The sequence below is a fragment of the Excalfactoria chinensis genome, chromosome 1 (assembly GCF_039878825.1).
Source record: "Excalfactoria chinensis isolate bCotChi1 chromosome 1, bCotChi1.hap2, whole genome shotgun sequence".
Classification (NCBI taxonomy): domain Eukaryota; kingdom Metazoa; phylum Chordata; class Aves; order Galliformes; family Phasianidae; genus Excalfactoria; species Excalfactoria chinensis.
The window spans coordinates 27,907,527-27,928,697 of NC_092825.1; the positions used below are offsets into that span (position 1 = coordinate 27,907,527).

Below are 21,171 nucleotides of genomic sequence, written 5' to 3' on the forward strand. Positions count from 1 at the left end.
CTATGCTCAGTACTTGTTAACCAACACTAGATACAACTACATTTATAAATCAACGTGTAACCATAATTAACATGTTAGGCATCCAAACTGCGGTCAAGAGTGCAGTATAAGCTCTTACCATAGCAGAAGACTTCAAATATCAGATTAGAGTATATTAAAACATATGAACCCTCCCACTTTTTAAAGTATATAACTATTCTCATTTTTAACTAAAGAGTAACAGAGCTACTATTCTTAAAAACAAAAAACTAATTATGGAGACTTGATTTTAAGAGCAACCTAATGCATCTCATACAACACCTATACTGCATATTGACTATATAATGCTGTAAAAACGTACAACAAATGACCCACATGGTACATAAAACAAGAGAACGGCATCTCAGTATCCTTCTGGAAAACAGTCAAAGGAATACCCTAAAATGATTTCACAGACCAAGTTTATATAACAGTAATTTATTATATTACTGCATGAAGTGTTAAAAGACAAGTACAGTGGTGAAAGCTGAAATACAACCCCATGCAGAAAAGGATGATCATGTAACACTGAAGTACTACTAAAGCACTGCTTCCAAACAGGCAATAAACAGACCAAAAAAGCATCTGAGGTGTTAACAGCGATTCTAAGACGAAGTCCTCTTAGGAAAACTGCTTTAATGAAAGATTTTACTCCCAGGGTTCAGGTGGAGATACTACCTGCAAGAAGTATTCTCACTGGTATTTATCTGGATTTAAGTATAGAAACACACTACTTTGTAAAAAGCTGCCCTTAAGGCAAGAGGGCGTTGTGGAGGAGACATCAAGAAAGACAGAGGGAGATAAAAAAAATAAGACGTCCAATGGGAAGGGTAGAACTGAAACATGATCTTCCCTGTCTTCAACACAAAAAAAACCCTGTATTACAGATAACTCTGTACCACTTTACAAAATGTACACCGTATTTATTATATATACACATATAAAACACTATTACTTCAATCACTAAGTTCTTCTTCATCACTGAAATATGCACTTTTCTTAATCCGTGGACGTTTTGAGTCATCTGAAATTGAAGATTCCCCTGCAGTCTGCGTCCACCTCTGTTGCTCCTCCTCAATTTTGGCTTGCTACAATGGAAGAAGCAGTATTAGCTAGTACTAAGAATAAAGTAAGGTGCATTACAAAGAATAATGCTAATTATTAATAGGCAATGCATTATTTAGCAAGTTATAGAATTTAGAGGGTTCATCTTAATTTCCAGATAAACTGCGTTATGAATGCATACACTTCTGAAAGAAAACACTTCTGAAATAGTTATCACATTCAAACAGCAGGAGCACTCTGCACCAACGCAGATGGAGTACCCTCTGTTTTCAAAGAGAGGACCTAAATGAATACAGTGAACTTACAGAGCTATAGAGCAATTGAGATTTGAAGCCAAGGATGCACACTGCATTTGAGACTGATGTTGAGTCAGCTTTGTTCCACTAATAAGTCTATCTGTTGCCTTTTCATTCATTCAGGGAATTCAGTTCTTCAGGGATATGAAGGTAATTCAGCTAAAGGTTAAAATAAATGCTTCCTGTTTTTATTAGAAAACATACTACCCTCGTTTAATTCTTTGGATTGAGAGAAATGGAAATATTGCCTGGTTTCCTTACGCTTACTGGTTTTATTTCTAACCACAGAGGGTTTTTTGGGATGCAGGTGGGGGTATAATTGTGCTAATTGTAAGAACCAGTAAGGAAATACTAAAGACAGACAGTCTGATAGCTGTATTACTATATATGTAACAAAAACTGCTAGAAATATAAATATGTTTTGGAAAGAAAGCTCTAATAGATACAGCAAGGCTGTGTATTAGACAAAGGACTCCAGAAACAGAATATTCTAACGAGCAAAGGATATATCTACTCATACATACACAGAGCTCTTTTGGGGGTTCTCAGTTACCAGCATAAAGAGGTAGCTGTGGATCAAAAACCTAATGGGCCATCACAAAAGATTTGTCAGGGAACTCAAAAATAAAAACAGTAAATATAAAACAAAAACAACAAAAAAACAAAACTGAGCATGCCTACAATACCAACTACAGTCATCAGCTACTGTCAGGCAAAGTGCATCACAAGGTCTACAAGATTGCTTTTGAGAAGCTAAAAGAAGGAGGCACAGATCCATTTAGAAATAAATATGCAGCACTTCTATTTTGTACCTGAACAGCGATGGCCTGGCTGAGGCTGTCTAGAGCAGGATCTTCTCCTTCCTCTTCACTTTCTTCTTCTTCCTCACTTCATTGTGCAGAGAGACAAATACAGAGTGTAGTAAGTATTAAGTAGTTTTCCATATGAAAAAGCAGCTTAACCAAAATAGTAACGTGTAAATAAATGTACGTACATTTCTTCTGGTTCAACAACTTTCTTTTTCTTCTTCTTTTCTTTTTTCTTTGGTGGCTCCCGTTCTCCCAGCATATTTTTAGGACAAGCATAACTTAAGTGTCCTGCTTCCTTGTAGGAAAAGAAATATTAATTAACAAAAATCATTACCAGCCACTACATGTTGAAACATATAATGAGGGAAGTTAATGGAAGACAGTTCACAGGGGAAAAAAAGTGAAGCAATTAATAAGATAAATGGAATGCTGAATTAGCACACAGAAGACAAACTCTTTATAAGCTTGCCATGGAAACAAAGAGATTGGTGGTGATATGCATGTTTAATTGCAAATTCAGAACAACTACGTGCTAGCCAGATTAACTTTAGCTGCTGCTGCAACAACAGAATACAGGACAGCGTGGTTTATACTCATGATGAGATACAAACCTCAGTGTTAACAGCTTAAAAAAATATGACTGAGTCAACATTTTTGGTCTCAAAAATGTTACAAATCGGAATATTCTGAAGCAAAACTTAGGAGCTGCTCCTTCTCATATAACATTATAATAACGCTTTATCTTGCTCATCAGTAAGCACATTTTGCCTCCACCCCCCAAAAATCCCCCCCAAAGGTTTTGTCATTCTGGACAATTGTAGAACAGCTATGCAAGCTGATAACACCGACAGCGAACATATTTTAACACCACAGTCTTATTAATGGTGAAACTGAAGAAATGAGGAGAAAGGCAAAATATGGAATACGTTGCTTTATTTTTGGTTTCACTCACCCCACATTCATAACATTTTGACTTATCAAAGTAGTTCCGCCTGCGAATGAATTCTGCTGCTCTTCCATTATCAATGGCTATACTTGCTTTTATTACTCTTCCAAACAGCTACAGCAAATAGGAGAAAAAAAAACAGAAGTAAACTTTTGAAAGTGCAAACCCTACCCCCCTCCAACATAACAACTTTCCATTACTTACCTGTTTGTTATTGAGTGCCCGGGAACAGTTTTGTGCAGATTCTTTATCCAAAAACAAAATAAAGGCAACTCCTTTGCTCTTCCTGGTGTCTTTGTCTTTCATAATAGTAACTCTGAAAACATATAACCACATTATTGATATGCTAAAATTGTTTTAGAGACTATTTTTCCAAAAAGATCTCAATAGGATCTAAGCTTTGCCAGGCAGCAAAAAGGGGAAAAAAAAGTAACGTTAACAATAGGAAGATCCATTAAAAAATGAATTCAAAGGGACAGCTAACCACACTTTGTGCTTGCAGGAACATTGGAAACGATCTGAAAATAGTATGAGGAGCCTCTCCACATCATTCTAGTCCAGTTCCATGCTTTATTCTTTTGAATGGCTTCAGAATGAAGAACATACACTTCAGATTTGCAGACAATGTAACTGGAGGGAGTAATACATACTGGAGGTCAAACTAAAATTCAGGAGTAATCTTGACCATTGCTATAATTGCTGAAAAAGCAGCGTATTGAACTGCATCCAAACAGAGTATATATTTTTGCAGGAATAACCAGACAAAGAGATACACAATGGGAAATGATAGACATTTTGCAGTATTTTTCTTCAAGTATCTGTCTGGAATCCAGGCAGGTTATAGATACATGTGTTAATTTACATGACACAAAGTCAAATCTTCAGTCTGACACTGGAAACAACTGAGATGGTGGCAAATTTAAGAGTTTTACCCAGTAAACACAAAGAAAAAGAATGAAAACCACCCAACCTCAATTCTTTTGCTTACGTCAATTGTATTTAGTCCTAGAAAACATCATGGGGAAAAAGGATGGCATTCTGCATGTATGTAACAATATATGTTCAAAGCCAAAAGAATAAACCCCTCCTGCGTCTCACCCAGCAAGTAGAACAATGTTCAGCCGTACGGCAATATAAAATCCCAGGAAGCAGTAAGACCAATAAATAAGCTAAATCCAACCAAACCAACCAACTCTGAACAGTGCAAAAACAGAAAGTCAACTAGGAAAAAAAATAAAAGTATAATAGATTATCTACATATTAAGATGTGTATGACAAAAGCTCATTAAAAACGCTGTTTTCCCCCAAATGCAAGTATAGACAGATAGAGCATAGAACAGGTTTTGTATCAAAGCCTCTTTGACGAGGATGCACCTAATGTGTTGAAGAGTCAATGAAACTTAGTTTAGACCAATTCTATTAGTTCTTTTGACAAGTTATTCTCCCAAGAGCTCCAGTGGAACCCTAAAATGACTGTCAGACTTCTGATGGGGATGTTAATACAGCAATTAATGAAACAATAGAAACAGATATGCGTGACAAACCTCTAATAAGTCAGCAGCTTCTTGGAACCCTAGAAAGTCTGACTTCCCACTGAAAAAAACAAGCTAAACTCATAAACATCAGTATACACTGAGGCAGAAAACGTAGCAAGAAAGAAAGGTCAGTATGATTTTGCTGAGTCAAGTCACACCTCAAAAAAAAGCCATTAAAGCTTCTTCAATCAAGTTAGAACTGATTCAACTGAAAGTATAAAGCTTTCTGTGAAATGAAGTGTTTGACACCCCCAAACAAAGACTCTCCAGAAAACAAGGTAACTTTTGAAAAGACTTTTCTTAGGGATTAATAATTAGTGTTAGTTTTCTATTTGTAACAAGGATCACTTTTCATAGCAAAGCTGAAAAGCCACTAAAGACCCATTCTGTCTGCGCTGTTGAGAGTCAGGTCAGCTTTCAAAGGGACAAAGGCTTAATTTTTGCTAAATACAAAGTTGTTCCATGATAGTATTTTACACATGCTATTCTGTGAGTCTGTAGTTAATTTCATTTCTGACAGTAAACAGGCAAAACATCAGAAAAATTAGGTATTAGGAAGTGTTTTGGTTTTTTTTTTGTGAAGTAATACACAGGACAGGAAAACAGAATCCATGCAGATAGAGCTGTGAGTTCTAAGTTACTCAGTTTCTCAAATAATGCCGGACAGGATTTCTTCAGTACAGGCATCTCAAAACACCATTTCTGTGGCATATGTTAGGCATAACCACTAGAAACTGTTATTAGAAAAGAGAAAGTGGGCTGCTATAGCACCTTCAAAATAAGCAACGTACCATACAGTCATTACTTCATGCAGATAAGTATCCAAACAAGTTCAAGACCCCTCCTCCCAACACACAACACACCACATACATACTTTTAGATCGTGGAACACCTAAGCAAAGGATAGCAGGGAGGTCGGAAGTGACAAATTTATGTATAGGCTCATCAATAGTTATTAAACACCAATGTTATTACATGAGGTTTTTTCTAAGTCAGTCGTTCAGCAATGAACTAAAACAGGTCAAGTACCCTGAACCTGGCAAGAAAGACTGAAGCAACCCAGTTGCACCGGTCACTGCATGTCTGTCAGTACCCTACATAAGGGCTTTCCTCTCCCGTATATTTTTCTAAAGTCACAGCTTGATTGGCATTTCCTGCTATTTTGTCCGCAGAAACACACTGCTGAGACTTCACAAACTTTGAACAGCTCTACATATGAGAAATTATTACAGCAGCCAATGAATGTTACAGCAGATATTTGCTCATACAGAGCTGAAAACTCAAGTCTAGTTTTGTCATCCCGATTGGTTAAAAACAGAGCATACAAACCCAGCAAGTTTCTTATCATGGCATTTATTTCTACTGTTTCAACATGGAGACAGGTATTCCCAAGTCTTATTCATGAATACTGCACATATAAAGAGCTGTTATCATGCAGCCTTATGTCTAATCTTAAACTGTGACAGTAACAAATCAACCTAGAACCACAGAGGAATTGTACATTGCAGCTGTGGGAACTGGTTGTAATAACTGTGACATCCAGCTCACACACGTAGAAGCTTCCACTCCTGCAGTTATCAACCTGGCAACACTTACCAGAAGAATATTGTTTCAGCTGCTTTAGAGAAAAGATTGTTGCTTTATATCAATATTCTACTTGTCTAGAGAAGTGGTTACCAATACTACTTATCTCCTATGCAGATACTCTTACAGTATATGTGCAAGAACTCCCAGTTTCTAAATTTGCACTTTATTACAAATGGACAGGACTTCAATACGGTTACATATTCAATGCTTAAATTATAAAGAGTGCAATATGTTCAAGCCAAGCAAAGACATCAAATACTTTAAGATGAGAACTTCGAAAGTAACAGGCTATAATCAGTTCACTTACTTGACAACTTTTCCATATTTGGAAAAAATCTGAAATACAGAACAAAATAAAAAAAAATTAACAAGACAATTCCATTTAACTATTATTAAATTGATTGAGATAAACTTTTCTAAGAGATCCATATCAATATTGCATTTACACTCAAAATTGTTGTCACTAAGTTTAGTCTGAGCAATAGGCTCTTGAAAACTTACCCTGTATAGATCGTTGTTTGTCAAAGCAAAGGGTAAATTGGACACATACACTGTGCTTTTGCTTGGTGCCAACCCTCCGCTCATTTTCCTGATGAAAGAAGAAACAGAAATGAATTAAACTGTATTCCAAATGTAAGCATTTTAAAAGGCTCAACAGCTGTAAGACTTTTCACTTTCACCAAATTATTTTTCAAACACAGCTGGCCATGATAAAAAAGCAAGAAAGCACAGCTTTCATTTCCATTTCATCACTTCTACACAAAATCCACGCTTGCCCTTATATTCTTCCCCTTCCCCCGCTCTAAAGCATATTTTTTCCTTTTCCAGTCAATCAGCAACTGGCAAGTTGGGGTACTAAGGCTCTATCTCCATTTATTAAAGAGACAGTCCTCCTGACTAAGCAGTTTTATACCAGCAGGAACCATGGAAATCCCACAGACATTTTCTACCCTAACCTCCTTTAAGTTATGGATGCTGAGTACCCAAAACTATGCCTAGAAATAATGAGACAACTTTAAAAGGTTTTCTACATGCCACGTGGCCAGTGAGATGAAGACATGATTGCCCCCCTCTGCTCTGCTCTTGTGAGGCCACATCTGGAGTCCTGTGCCCAGACTGGGGCTCCCAGCACAAGGATGCAGAGCGGGTACAGAGGAAGGTCAGGAAGATGATCAGAGGGCTGGAGCAGTTCTGCTATGAAGAAAGGCTGCAGGAGCTGGGCTTGTTCTGTCTGGAGAAGAGAAGACTCCAGAGAGATCCCACTAAGGCCTTCCTTTCCTCTTTGAGAGGAGCTTATAAACAGCAGTGAGACCAACTTGTTACACAGGCAGATAGTGATAGGACAAGGAAGAAATTATTTACTTGGAGGGCAGTGAGACACGGGCACACCTGCCCAGAGAAGCTGCAGATGCCCCATCCCTGGAGGCACTGAAGGCCAGGTGGATGGAGCCCTGGGCAATCTGATACAGTCAGCGAGTGGCAACTCTACCCAGGGCACAGGGTTGGAACTGGATGGTCTCATCCAACCCAAGCCATTCTGACTGTCACTTCATCCTGCCTTGCAACTACATACACGTTATCTCATACAGAGCAACGAATGACTGAATTAGCTTTAAAAAGAGCAGACTGTGTTTTTCCTCAAGTTTGGACCTCCCCCAAAATTTTAAGTGGCACCAAAGTCTGTGGAAAGCTTTTTTTTTGCTTCTGATCCAATCAGTAGATAGGATTTGGTCCAAATGAGTAAAATGCAAGATCAGAATGAAAGGCACCAAAGTACACAGGAAAAAAGATTTCCCTGCACAGCCCAATTAATACCTACTTATCCTGTTTCCTGCAGCCTTAGTCTCTCGTCTTGATAGCCCTGATTCCTAGCTGCCTGCTGTACTGAGATCAAGCCGCTTCTATAAGACCAATTCATTTTAAAATGCAGATGAAAGCTGATGAAAGGATGAAAGAAACCGAATAAATCAATATCCATCATGGAACACATACAGCATGTTAAAGGACCTTCTGGGTAGGGAGTTTGATTAAATGAAAGTGTCAGTTGCCAAGAAAGTAACTAATGTCAGACTCTAATCCATCTTCGGTTGTTTTCTAGCATTTCAACATTTAGTAATCGAAGATACAACACTCCTAGCAGAAACCTGTTATCTAACTGTTTTGTTTCTGTTTTCTGACAAGCTTAATGTATCACAACTCATTTAAGCGTCGGTTTCTAACTGATTGAATTTTGAGTTTTTTCCACATTCAGAGACTGCTTTTTGGCACCAATGGAAATGGCAACATAAAGGTTAAGCAAACGAAAACAGAATAAATTTGCAAGAAAGGCCACGCATTGCATCTGGTGTTATGCAGCCTTGATTCATTATCCCAAATTCCTTGCTGCTTGGCATTAGTATCCTTGACAAGCCTAACCAGACCCGGCACCGCACCACACAAATAGATGGCTCCAAGTGCAGCTGAGACAGGCAGCTCAATGCAGAGGACATGGTAAGCACTCCCTCAGTGCTGCATTATGGCGTATCACCAGCACAATATTTTATAACAGCAGAGGTGAACCTCAGGTGGCTGTAGATAGTTTACCCTACCTAAAATGACAGAAGCTGAAGCACCTTATAGCCAGGGATCAAGCAGGATGTGTATTAATGAACAGATGCCAGTGAAAGTAGTGTGACTGGGCACCAGTCAGCTCGCATATCTCACAGCACTGCCGTGCAAGCCTCCAAAAAGAAAGCAATATGTCATATGAAGATTACAACAAGCCTAATTGCTCAGCCAATACAAAATTACTCTCAACACAAGCAAGAAAATCACAGTTTTTAGCTGTACGCTACTTTTTCCAGGTGAAAACTGAAAGTCGCAGAGCACTGGCCAGCTAAGGCTTAGCTTTGTTTCCAGTTCCCCAGGGAATTTAAGTGAATCAGTGTTGTAGATCTGACTGCCTACATAACGGTATCGTTCAGGACTATGGTGCTGGTATTTCAGTCATCTTACCTTCAACACACAACAGTTTTAATAAAACAAGAAGCAACAGTAAGGCTACACTGCCATTCCCATCTTCCAATTGGCAATTTCAAACCTATGACTTTAGGATCTGCAGAGCGGCATCCTGCTCAAAATACTAAGAGCCACTGGGATGGTTTAGAATAACGAGTTTACAAAAAGCTTAAGTATGTTCAAAATGCAGATCTCTTGCTATCTACTGTGAATACAATGGCATAAATGCAATTTTAGATCCAGCTACTACTACAGTTCTTCCCACCCCTATAAACCTTTATAAAAAGATCAACTTTTTTAAAAACAAACCAACAAAAATTACCTCAAAGCCGCTGCTGGGATATGAAGAACAGGTTTTTGTTTTGTTTTCCTATCAATACCCACCAATCACCTTATAGCAGCTTCATATTGTCTTCCACCATGAAGGTAAGTGCAAAAAAAAATAGCCAGTTTTTGTTTGAAGCTAAACTCTCCAGATTATTAACTCTTCCATTACAAGGCTCAGAGTCCTTTTACTTCAGGAACTCTCTAACACCATTAACAGTCCAACACAAGCTCAACATTTTCATTACTTCACAGTTTAATATTAAAAAAAACAACACAAAAATTAAATAGGAAAATCAAAACACACAGCTGAGCATTCTAGTTGCCACAAGACTCACCTGAGAGTCACACATAATCTGGCTTCTATACCCTGCTACAGATCCCCAGCAAATGGAAACATTTTTATCTCTTAATGAATGCTTTTATGTGGCTTCTCCAGTCTTCAAGGTACTACTTGGATCCTTAACTTTAAGGCATCTGCAGGAAGCCATTACATTATCTCCATGGGGTTGAGCAGAACTCCCTTTAATGTAACCGCCTCTCTGCAATATTAATGCTTTCTTCATTTATTATTTTCACATCCTAACTTTTGGGATGGAGATGTCTGTCACCACCACGACTTGTTGAATTCAAACTGTTTGGTCTTTTTCAACAGCACAATGAGACCATTCTTTGATGAGAACCATCTGTCAGTAATTACGCAGTCTCCTGCAAAATACACTGATTAGAGAAGTACGCTTCGCTTTAACCCAAGATAATCGGTGCCATGTCTGTCACTCACGTTGAGAACATCTTTGAGAAGAAAAGATGATTCATTTCACTAACTGGTTTTCCTACACTGTCCCAGGCCAGAATAGAAAAAGAGCATCACCAAAACAGTTCAGATGGCTCTGAAGCATCAAGTGAGGTCTGAATTTACCCATATTTTCATACCTTACCAAAAAAAATTGCAACGTACGCATTAATTTCTTACTTAAACACACAGCATTAAGGTCAGAACTGTGACTTAATGAATTAGACATACAGATGACTTGTGGATAAACCATGCAGTCCAGATGCGCTCACTCAGGCCTAACTTCTACCCCGATGCTTAAAATGCCATGTTTTATTTCTAATTTAATTGCATTAACAGAGCTTAGAGCCACCAGTTCCAGCAGTAAGTTGCCTCAAACTTATACCCAAATCCCAGAACCCTAGAATGGCTTGGGTTGGAAGGGACCTTCCAGACTGCCTCATTTCAACCCCTGTGCCATAGCAGTTACCACCCAGCACCTCAGGCTGCCTCCAGAGACAAGACACCTGCAGCCCCTCTGGGCAGCACATACCAGTGCCTCACCACTTCTCAGGGACAAATTTCCCCCAATATGACCCCTAACGTAATCTCCCCTCATTTAGTTTAAAACTGTTTCCCCTAGTACCACTGTCTGCCCATGTAAAGAGCCGATTTTCCTCCTGTTTACATGTTCCCTTAAGTACTGGGAGGCTGCAACGAGGTGTCCCCGGAGCCTTCTCTTCCCCAGGCTGAGCAAGCCCAGCTCCCTCAACCTTCCTTTCACAGCCCTCTGATCGCCCTCCCGGCCCTCCTTTTCCTCGAGCTGGGTGCCCAGGCCTGGATGTGATACTCCAGGTGGAGCTTCACGCGGGCAGAGCAGAGGGGAACACACAGCTCCCTCGGCCTGCCGGCCACCCCTTTTAGTGCAGCCCGAGATACGACGGCTAAACCGACACCAAGCTGGAGAGCAGCAGTCCGACAAGAAACTTCCACAGCGGGCACCTCCGCCTTCAGCCGTACTCACGCACGCGCGATGTCCCCACGGCTCCCGCAGCCCCGGCCGCCCACAGAGCCCTGCGCAGCGCGCCGCCATTGCCGCCCCACACGTCGCACTCAGTGAGCCCAGCGCGGTCCCCTGCTCCGTACCGCGGCCCACGCACAGCCGCCTCCCCCCCGGCCCCGCGGCAGCCCTACCCGGCCCCGCGGCGCTCAGCGCACGCTGACCCGCATGCTGCGACACAGCGGCCCGCACGGCCCGGCCCGGCCCGACACAGCCGGCTCTTCCGCTGACGCGAGACGACTCGCGCCGAGCTTTGCGAGCGAGCCGGGCGCTTCCGTTAACGCCCGAACGGCGCCGGAAGCGGCGGGAGCTGCGCTGCGGAGCGGGACGCGGCGGAGGTGAGCGCGGTTGGACTGCGGGGCACCGAGGGCGGTGGCGGGGCTGGGCTGGGCTTTACGCGCGGCTTTTCCCCCGTCGGTGGGGCTGCGGTGCAACGCGAGCAGGCGGCACCGCCGGCACGCCGCGCTGGGGAGCGGAGGCAGTGCGGAGCTGCGCTGGGGCCGGGATCCCGGGTACCTCCGGCCCTGGGTGTGGGGAGCGTGCGGACAGAGAGGCTGGGAGGGCGGCTGCTGCTGCTGCTGCTTGGCACGGGTGGTGCCAGCACCCTGCGCGAGTCTGGGAAGCAGGAGGTACAAACCTCACTTTTTAAACTTTATTTTTCAGTCTTAACCCCGCGCGTGGCAGGATATTGTCGTTTTCAGTTCAGTCGTATTGTTCTGACAGGAAGAGCTTTGGGTCTGCGGAGTTATACGAGGTAGCTCTCAGAGGCGGTGCAAACCCACTGCAGGTGCCTTCAGTACTTGTGGTGGTCCTTGTGGGAGTACCCTGCAGGGCTGCCTGACACCCATGTCACCTGTCCGACATCCTTGGAAGTCCTACAATACATCTTGATGCTCAGGTGAACAGTGGGGTTTCCCGTAACTACCTTAGAGTCTTTGCACGAGGTCTGCTCCGAAAGTAATGCCTCCTTTTTATTACATGACACCAGAGGCGAATGTTGGTGATGTGGCAGGAGAGGTTGAACCTTCCTAACAGTGTTCCATTCCATTTTGCTGCCATGCAATAAAAGGCAGCAGAGGGGCAGTCTGACACAATGGTGCCTGATGTGGAAGTGTGGATGAAGCGGGGGTGTGTCATTGAATTTTCTCCATGCAGAAAAGAATTGCGCACAGTGCCATTCGTCAGCGATTACTGAACATTTCTGGAGACCAACCAGTGGCCGTGAGCACGGTGAGGTGCTGCTTTTCAGCGGTGGTGACAGCAACAGTGCGTCTGTTTTTATGAATGCAGCATGCAGGCTCTTGTTAGTTGCTGGCAAAAATGCACAGCTAATCATGGTGACTACATTGCAAAACAGTGTTTTGTAGCCAAGAATTTCCTTCATCAATTAGTGTTGTTGTGTTCTTTGTATCTCTTGTAGTTTCCATGTAAATAAATAAGGGGCATTACTTTTGTAGCAACCCATGTGTTTCAGCACTTGAAATCTGCTCTTTGACAGCCTCTGAGTAGGGTCTTTGCTCTAGATAAGAACTGTGATGCAACATGTTGTGATTAGTTCTTCTATCTAGTTATTCGGGACTAAAGGAGAGCAAACAATCTGTAGGAAGGATACAAAGAGATTTGGAATTGCTGAGTAGAGTTGGAGGTATTAATTCCTCTTGCTGAAATACTCAATTCATTTCATTCTTGGGACTCCCTCCGATCTGAGAGAGATGCCCTCCGAACCGAGAAAGACCCTTCAATCCAAACTCGACAGTCTTCAGTCTCAATGAGACGCCTGCTGGTCCGAGAGGGACATCTTCAAGTCTGAGCAGGACGTACTCTGAACTGAGTGAGATGCTGTAATCGGGTTATCTAGATTTACCCGTGATAGAGGCTGCTGCCCCTAGAAGGGGGGAAATGAACAAAAACAATGGCAGCAATCTAAGGAAAGAACTTATTTTACTAAATACGAATAATATTGGAATACAAGGTGACACAATATGATACAATATAACTACAACTACTATATCAAACAAGGCAGAGAAAAAGAAAGAGAGAAAAAGAGTCCCCGAGAACCGGGGGCCTACTGCGATCTCTAGGCGACAGGCTGGAACGTTGCTGATAGAGGGAGACAGCAGGGATGGAGCGCTCCAAAGCGATAGACAGAGCGAAAGGAAAGACGTTCCAGCCTGGGAGCGAGATTATATATGTGTCCTCCTCCTCTGGTGATTCGTCTCTGGCCGCGTTGTCCCCTGGGATATGTAGTTTCCTCCAAGAGCTGAGTACTCGGGATGCTGCCATTCCACAGATCTGGACCATGAACCTTCCACACTTCCGCATACCCTCTGTTACATTTCCACATACCCTCTGTTACTCTTCCACATACCCTCTGTTACACTTCCACATACCACCAAAACAGTTTACCACTATTTGTACCCTCAGTTAATGATTCATACCGCACATGATGTCATGATGTAGAATATTGACAGCACAAAACCATGACAGATGCCTTCCAGCATGACAAATGCAGTCTCCAAACTGAACTAAACAGAATTCAGTCTCATCAAAGCCACGCTTGAATCTGAACTAAATATCCTCATAACTGAACAAGGCAGACTCCAAGCCAAGCTGGAGAGTCAGAGCATCGGAACTGACCAACGTGATCAACCATAGGAGGCACCAGAATCTATGTCAGTTGCATCTGTAAGTGGACGGAAAATGAAATGAATCTTGATTCAGAACAGAAGAAAGAGGAGAAAGTAGAGGAAGCAGTCACTGTAAGAGAAGAGGAGGAAAGAGATCCAGAGAGGAGTGGCTCCAAGATCCAGGTGAAGTGGCCCCGAGTCCAGGGGAGGGGACCTCAATAAGTTAATGGTCACCAACTTCCAGGAGGGTAACAAGAAGTCCTGAAGGAGTAAGAGGCGAGCAAGACATCATTACCATTACTGATCAATCTCTGAAAATGAATGAAGTTCAAGGTCAGATAAAAGACTTTTCATGCCACCCAAGTGAGCCTATTGTCACCTGGTTACTTGGATGTTGGGACAATAGGGCCAACAGTGTGTGGCTAAATAGTAGAGAAGCTTGCCAACTGGGTGGCATTGCTAGGGACTCAGCCTTTGACAGAGGTATCAGTACATGCTGGAACCAAGCCTTCACCCTCTGGAAGCGGAAGTTGTTAGCCATAAAAGAAAGATACTCCTTCAAAGACAATCTGATGCCTGAGAAAAGAAATTGACTGATATAGAGAAAGGCATCCATTATCTGAGGGAATATGCTGTAGTGGAAATGTTACATAACCCCAGTTTCATTCCTAGCAAGCCAGACCAAGAGCATGATCCTGGGAGAGTCAGGTGTACACCAGATATGTGGTGTATTTTCACAAGGACTGCACACGAAAGGTATGCCAGTACATTTGCAGCAATGTATGGCAAAGGGGAAAGAAGACCCCTTATAAACAAACTGATTAATAAACTTCAAGACTTTGAGGTACATTTAAGCCCTCTACGAGCTTGTGTTGCAGCCATTGCAAAAGTAGCTGAGAAACTGGACAGAACAGAGAGCAATCAAGAAGATATAATAGACAAACTGCCTACCATGCATAAAGCTGATGGATCCATGGTGGTACCAGATATATCTGATGGGGACCAGGATTCCCAAAACAGCCTAATGGAGGGGCTGATCAACTTGGTTTCCTCCCAACCTGCATCATCTAACACGTCAGCTATCAAAAGAAGACGTCCTTCTGCTCCTGCAAGTGACAACAGTAAGACTATGTCGTGTTTTGCCTTATGGCATTACCTATGTGACCACGGAGAAGATATAAAGAAGTAGTGTAAAAACCCACTCAAGCACAGGTAAAAGAATTAAGACAGATCAGCCACCAAGGTAAACTTCTCCAAAAAGATGATTGCTCCAGTTGCTGCTGGACACAGCAATAGCTGTAAGACCAATAGAGGTAACAAAGAGAGGGGCCCTGCCCCCCTGTGTTGATTCGATGGCCTGGCACATCAGAACCACGGAAATACAAGGCCCTGATGGACACTGGTGCACAGTGCGCTCTGATGCCCTCAAGTCTCCTAGGGACAAAATCAATTTATATTCATGGGGTGACTGGGGGTTCCCAGGAGCTGACTGTGTTGGAGGCCGAAATAAGCCTCACTGGTAAAGACTGGCAGAAACATTATATTGTGACTGGTCCCTGTATACTTGGTATTGATTACCTCAGAATGGGATATTTCAGAGATCCCAAAGGGTACTGATGGGCTTTTGGAATAGCTGCTGTATATATATAAGGTATTAAGCAGCTGTCAGTTTTGCCTGGCCTATCAGAATTTCTGTCTGTTGTGGGGTTGCTGCAAGTAAAAGAACAGCAGGAACCAATTGCTACAAAGATGGTGCACAGATGGCAGTACTGCACCAATGGGGATTCCTTGCTCCTCATTCATGAGTTGATCTGTCAACGAGAGAATCAGGGAGTGATAAGCAAAACTCACTCACCTTTTAACAGCCTCATATGGCTTGTGTGTAAAGCCAGTGGAGAATGGAGGCTGGCAGTAGACTGCTGTGGCCTGAATGAGGTCACACCCCCACTGAGTGCTGCTGTGCCGGACATGTTAGAACGCCAGTACAAGCTGGAGTTAAAAGCAGCCACATGGTATGTCACCACTGGCATTGCTAGTGCTTTCTTTTCCATTCCTTTAACGTCGGAATGTAGGCCACAGATTGCTTTCACCTGGAGGGGTATTCAGAATACCTGGAATCGTTTGCCCCAGGGGTGGAAGCACAGCCCAACCATTTGCAATTGATTGATCCAATCTGCATTGGAACAGGGTGGTGCTCCTGAGCACTTACAGTACTTTAATGACATTACTGTGTGGGGCAACACAGCAAGGGAAGTTTTTAAGAAAGGAGAGCAAATAATGCAGATCCTTCTGCATGCTGGTTTTGCTATTAAACGAAGCAAAGTGAAAGGACCTGCCCAAGAGATTCGGTTCCTAGGTATAAAGTGGCAAGATGGATGTTGTCACATCCCGATAGATGTGATCAAGAAAATCACTGCCATGTCTGCCCACTAATATGAAGGAGACACAGTCTTTTCTGGAAAAGTGGGCTTTTGGAGAATGCGTGTTCCATACTACAGCCTCATTGTAAGCCCTCTTCATCAGGTGATGTGGAAGAAGAATGATTTTATGTAGGGTCCTGAGCAGCAGCAGGCTCTTGAGTAGGTTAAACAGGAGATAGCCTGTGCTGTGGCCCTGGGGCCAGTACTGGTGGGGCAGGATGCAAAGAACATCCTCTACACTGCTGCTGGAGAGAAAGGTCCCACTTGGAGTTTGTGGCAAAGAGCTTCAGGAGAGACCTGAGGCCGATTCCTGGGATTCTGCAGTTGAGCGTACAAAGGGTCCGAAGAGTGCTACACTCCAACTGAGAAGGAGATCTTAGCTGTGTATGAGGGGGTTCGGGTTGTGTACTGAAACACAGCTCCTTCTGGCACCTCGACTGCCAGTGCTGAACTGGATGTTCAAAGGAAAAGTTCCCTCCACCCATCATGCTACTGATGCTGCTTGGAGTAAGTGGATTGTGCTGATTATGGAACGAGCTCAGATGGGGAACCTCAGTCGTCCAGGGATCCTAGAGGTGATCATGGACTGGCTTGAAGGCAAAAAGTTTGGAACATTACCAGCAGAAGAAGTATCACTTGCTAAAGAGGCCCCACCATACAATGAACTACTAGAAAATGAGAAGAAGTATACCCTGTTCATGGATGGATCATGTCATACTGTGGGGAAGCATCACAGATGGAAAGCTGCTGTGTGGAGCCCCACATGGAAAGCTGTAGAGGCTACTGAAGGTACTCAGGAGAATCAAGTCAGTTCTCAGAGGTAAAGGCTGTCCAGCTGGCCTTAGATATTGCAGAATGGGAGAGGTAGCCAGTGCTTTATACTGACTCATGGATGGTGGCAAATGCCTTGTGGGGGGTGGTTACAGCAGTTGGAACAAAATAACTGGCAAAGAAATGGTAAACCTATTTGGGCTGCTGAACTGTGGAAAGACATTGTTGCCTGAATAAAGGATGTGGTTGTAAAGGTGCGCCATGTAGATGCTCATGTGCCTAAGATTCGGGCTATTGAGCAATAGCAAAACAACCATCAGGTAGACCAAGCTGCCAGAATTAGGGTGGCTCAAATAGACTTGGACTGGCAACAGAAGAATGAATTATTTCTAGTTCGGTGGGCCCATGAGACTTTGGGCTATCAAGGAGGAGATGCAACATACAAATGAGCTAGAGACCGAGGGGTGGACTTAACTATGGATGCTATTGCTCAGGTTATTCATGACTGTGACACATGTGCCATAATTAAACAAGCCGTGAGGATGAAACCTCTTTGGGGGGAAGGGCGATGGCAAAAATATAAATGTGGGATTGATTATATCACCTTGCCACGATCTCACAGTGGTGTTATGTGCTTACCATGGTGGAGGTAACCACTGGGTGGCTGGAAACATACACAGTACCCCATGCTACCGCCCGAAACACCATATTGGGTCTTGAGAAATAAGTCCTGTGGTGACATGGCACCCCAGAAATAATTGAGTCTGATAACTGGACTCATTTCAAAAATTCTCTTGTAAATACTTGGCCAAAGATCATGGCATTGAGTGGATTTATCATATCCCCTATCATGCACCAGCTTCTGGTAAAACTGAACGATACAATGGGTTGTTAAAAACCATGTTGAAAGCAATGGGTGGCAGAACATTTAAGCATGGAGGAAGCATTTGGCAGAAGTCACCTGGTTGGTCAACACCCGAAGATCTATCAGTTGCGATGGTCCTGCCAGCTCCCTACTTACTGTCAAGGGAGATAAGGTCCTTGTAGTACATGTAAAGAACATGTTGGGAAAAGCAGTTTGGGTCTTTCCAGCTTCTGGGAAGGGAACTTTGTGGAACTGTTTTTGTCCAAGAACCTGGATCCACTTGGTGGGTGATGCAGAAAAATGAAGATATTCAGTGTGTACCACAAGGGAATTTGATGTTAGGGGAGTACAGTCAGTAATTGCACGTATATGCATATAGTGTGTGTGCACATGTGTTTAATTCTAGTTATGGTTTATTTGTATATAGTAAGCATGATGTAGAATAAGGGGTGGAATGTCATGGTTTTATGATTTTTGGTTACTGGTATTCCACATCATAACATCATGTAGTGCATTGGGAGTTAAAGTGTCAATGCTCCAGTTCCGGGTTCCTGTCCAGAAGAGAAGAACTACATTCCCCAGAGGGCTCTGCAGTCAGAGAGGAGATAGAATTCCTTTCAAGGTCACCTGATGGTTCTCTACTCCTTTGCCTCTCCTTACTGCTGCCAGTCCCAACTGAGTGCATCACTTCAGTGTTAGTGTAAGAACCAATAGCTGTCTGCTAGGAAATTGGCATGAGAAGACCAGAGTCTTCAGCATCTTTCTTACTTATACAGGATCATGTTGGTTTTTCTTCTTGTTGTTATTGTTTGTTTGTGGTTTTTTTTTTTGAGTTCCAAAACACAGGAGGGACAAAATTAGCCCATGTTTGTCAACTGTCAGGGTTTGTCATAGTAACAGTACAAAGTCAGATATGTTCCAGTAGCAGCAAGAACAGTACAGCTGCCTTGCCTCTGGATTTAGAACACAGTCTTGCTCTGTTCACATATGGCAAGATGTAGCCATCTGGGCTAGAAAGCTGCATGTTTTTGGAGTAGCATATTCTGTGATAGCATACAGTGAAGTATTACAAACCCTGGTGAGGTTGATATTTCTAGCAGTGATTAAAATCAATGTCTCAAGCAAGTGTAAACAGACAAGAACGGTGTGCAAAATATTGCAGAGTAATGGAGTGTTCTCACAAACATCAGTTTTTTTTTAGCTTGTTAATGTTCCTTAGTAAGAAAAGAAAAATTAACTGTTGATTGATGAAGAAAACTCACTTGTGTAGGAGTCAGACGTTTAAGTGATCTGTGTAATCTTCATGATGAAGAAAACCTTTTAGTATTAGCTCTGCTATAGCAGTGCATACCAAGATGCAGCCCTATGATAAGTGGAGCCAAGCCAACCTTGGCAGCAGGCCACCACAAAGCAGCTTGTGCTGAATCCATACAATGGCTTCTGTGCATGCTGAGGTAGCAGCATTTGAGAAAATAAAGAACTTGCTTTAGCAAAAACAGTCACCTTTGACCAAGAACAAGGAAAAAATGTTTTAAATTAATATTGCGGGTCATTACATATCATGATAGTGAAGAAATATCAACTATCTTTGGTGTATATGCTAATAGAAGATAGTGTCAGTGACAGTGAAGGTAAGGTATGAAACAAAAGTAGGTATTTATTTTGAATCTTTGTTTTGAAACAGGATTGTACTGAGAGAACAGGCAATGTAGCACAGAAAGCTTGTTAATGGAATCCTCTCCAATTACTTTTAAATGTTTTGGCACTTTATCAGTATTACTAAAGCTGTGTTCTGATTAGGTCACAGTGCTTAATAAAGTTTTACTATAGAAACAGATGAGATGTGTTCAAAATGCAGAGAAATGTGCTTTTCTCCCTTTAAATATATGTCTCTGTGTATATCTATATCTATATATTCTTCTTTCGAGAAGCATCCTCACTTTCATTGGTTGCAGCTAAAAACTGTCCATTTAGTCTAATGTATAAAAGTTTTTTTTTCCCTTTTTTTTCTTGCCAGTGTTTTAAACAACATACTTGAAAACTGATTGTCTGATTGTCACCATTTTCTTTCTAATTGCAAAATCTTCTCACTTTTTCCATCCCCCTTTGCCTTTCCGTTCTTTCTTCTTGTCTGATAAACTGTCTATTTATTTTTCCCTCAGTCTGTTGGTGTTTGTCATAGTATGTTCTACCTTTTTTCCATTTTTGCAGAGTCCAAATACTAATAATTCTTGCAAGTTTCAGTATTTTTCTAAAACAGTGATAGAAATGGAAGTGTTCTTCTGGGCTGTGCTGTCTCATAATGTGTAATGGACATTTATGTGAATGTGGGTGACTGCTACGTGGAAAAAGGTCTTAATTGGAAAACAAGGTCTGGGTGTTACTATTATTATTGTTTCAGAAAACATTATACCTTTATTTTTTTTCATATAAAGGTTCTGTGTATTCTGAATTCAACTGACATTCATATTCTTTCTGAACTGAGTGTCGCAAATTACCTTGTACTAATCCAGACAGATTAAGAGAGATGGGCAGCAAAGGGATTTAGATTTTAAATGTCTGGTTTACTTACAAAAGAAATTAATTTTTGAATTCATATGCACTTTTCACTAATTTCAGTTGCCTTTGTTTTTGTTTTTGTTTTTTTTCAAGGTAATTAAATGGGTCTTCAGAGGCAAAGTCTCTAAGACTATCAGAAAAGTGAGTATGTGAGTGATTGTTGTTTTTCTTAAGAGTATATGGCTGACTTGGTGCTACCCCTGAATACAGCTGATAAACCCCTTATCTTGTTGATTCTTGACAACTTGGATAATGGTCATTTTTATATAGCCTCATAAATCTATCTCCAACTATCTACTTGCAGAAAGGAAAAATAGCTAATGTTAATCTCTCCTGAATATGTCCTGCTATTTCTTCTTCCTGTGGATTATTGTTCTTAATAGCTAGAACCCATTGTGAAAGGAGACTTTGAGAAATGTAATTCTAGCAATTTCGTAACTGTTTTGCCTATGTAATCATCAGAAAGATTTCGGCTCCTTGAATTTGTGTTGTCTAGTACAGCATGGCTAGAATCATTCAT

At 42.0% G+C, this 21,171-nt stretch overlaps 2 protein-coding genes across 7 annotated transcripts in view; one reads left to right on the forward strand and one right to left on the reverse strand.

Annotated features, from left to right (window-relative positions):
• Positions 1–430: 430 nt before the first annotated feature.
• Positions 431–11,661, reverse strand: ZCRB1 (zinc finger CCHC-type and RNA binding motif containing 1). 3 transcript variants are annotated; one of them, XM_072339053.1, is made up of 8 exons: positions 11,574–11,661; positions 6,758–6,845; positions 6,564–6,592; positions 3,339–3,450; positions 3,141–3,248; positions 2,374–2,483; positions 2,192–2,267; positions 431–1,106 (listed from the first exon to the last, which is right to left on the reverse strand). In XM_072339053.1, exons 2-8 carry the CDS (start codon positions 6,839–6,841, stop codon positions 975–977), a joined length of 651 nt encoding a protein of 216 aa, XP_072195154.1. In that variant the 5' UTR covers positions 6,842–6,845; positions 11,574–11,661; the 3' UTR covers positions 431–974. The 3 variants fall into 3 exon arrangements, with proteins under 3 accessions (XP_072195154.1, XP_072195136.1, XP_072195146.1); XM_072339035.1 differs by having other exon boundaries at positions 11,544–11,658; XM_072339045.1 differs by lacking the exon at positions 11,574–11,661 and adding an exon at positions 11,522–11,529 and having other exon boundaries at positions 6,758–6,844.
• PPHLN1 (periphilin 1) overlaps positions 11,641–21,171 on the forward strand; it is a 76,607-nt gene continuing 67,076 nt past the window's right edge. The window contains exons 1-2 of one of the 4 annotated variants that reach the window (XM_072339012.1): positions 11,641–11,747; positions 20,745–20,792. In XM_072339012.1, the coding sequence (XP_072195113.1) occupies position 20,792 (1 nt within the window). In that variant the 5' untranslated portion in view covers positions 11,641–11,747; positions 20,745–20,791. The remainder of the gene's footprint in view (positions 11,748–20,744; positions 20,793–21,171) is intronic. The other 3 variants (XM_072339021.1, XM_072338994.1, XM_072339004.1) reach the window with 3 other exon arrangements.

Excerpts from the sequence above, each read along its gene's own strand:
- ZCRB1 (XM_072339053.1), bottom strand. The coding sequence starts at position 6,841 with ATGAGCGGAGGGTTGGCACCAAGCAAAAGCACAGTGTATGTGTCCAAT. Across the intron at positions 3,451-6,563 it reads AAATATGGAAAAGTTGTCAA|AGTTACTATTATGAAAGACA; the intron begins GTAAGTGAACTG and ends ATATGTTTTCAG. Across the intron at positions 2,484-3,140 it reads CAAAATGTTATGAATGTGGG|GAAGCAGGACACTTAAGTTA; the intron begins GTGAGTGAAACC and ends TTTTCCTACAAG.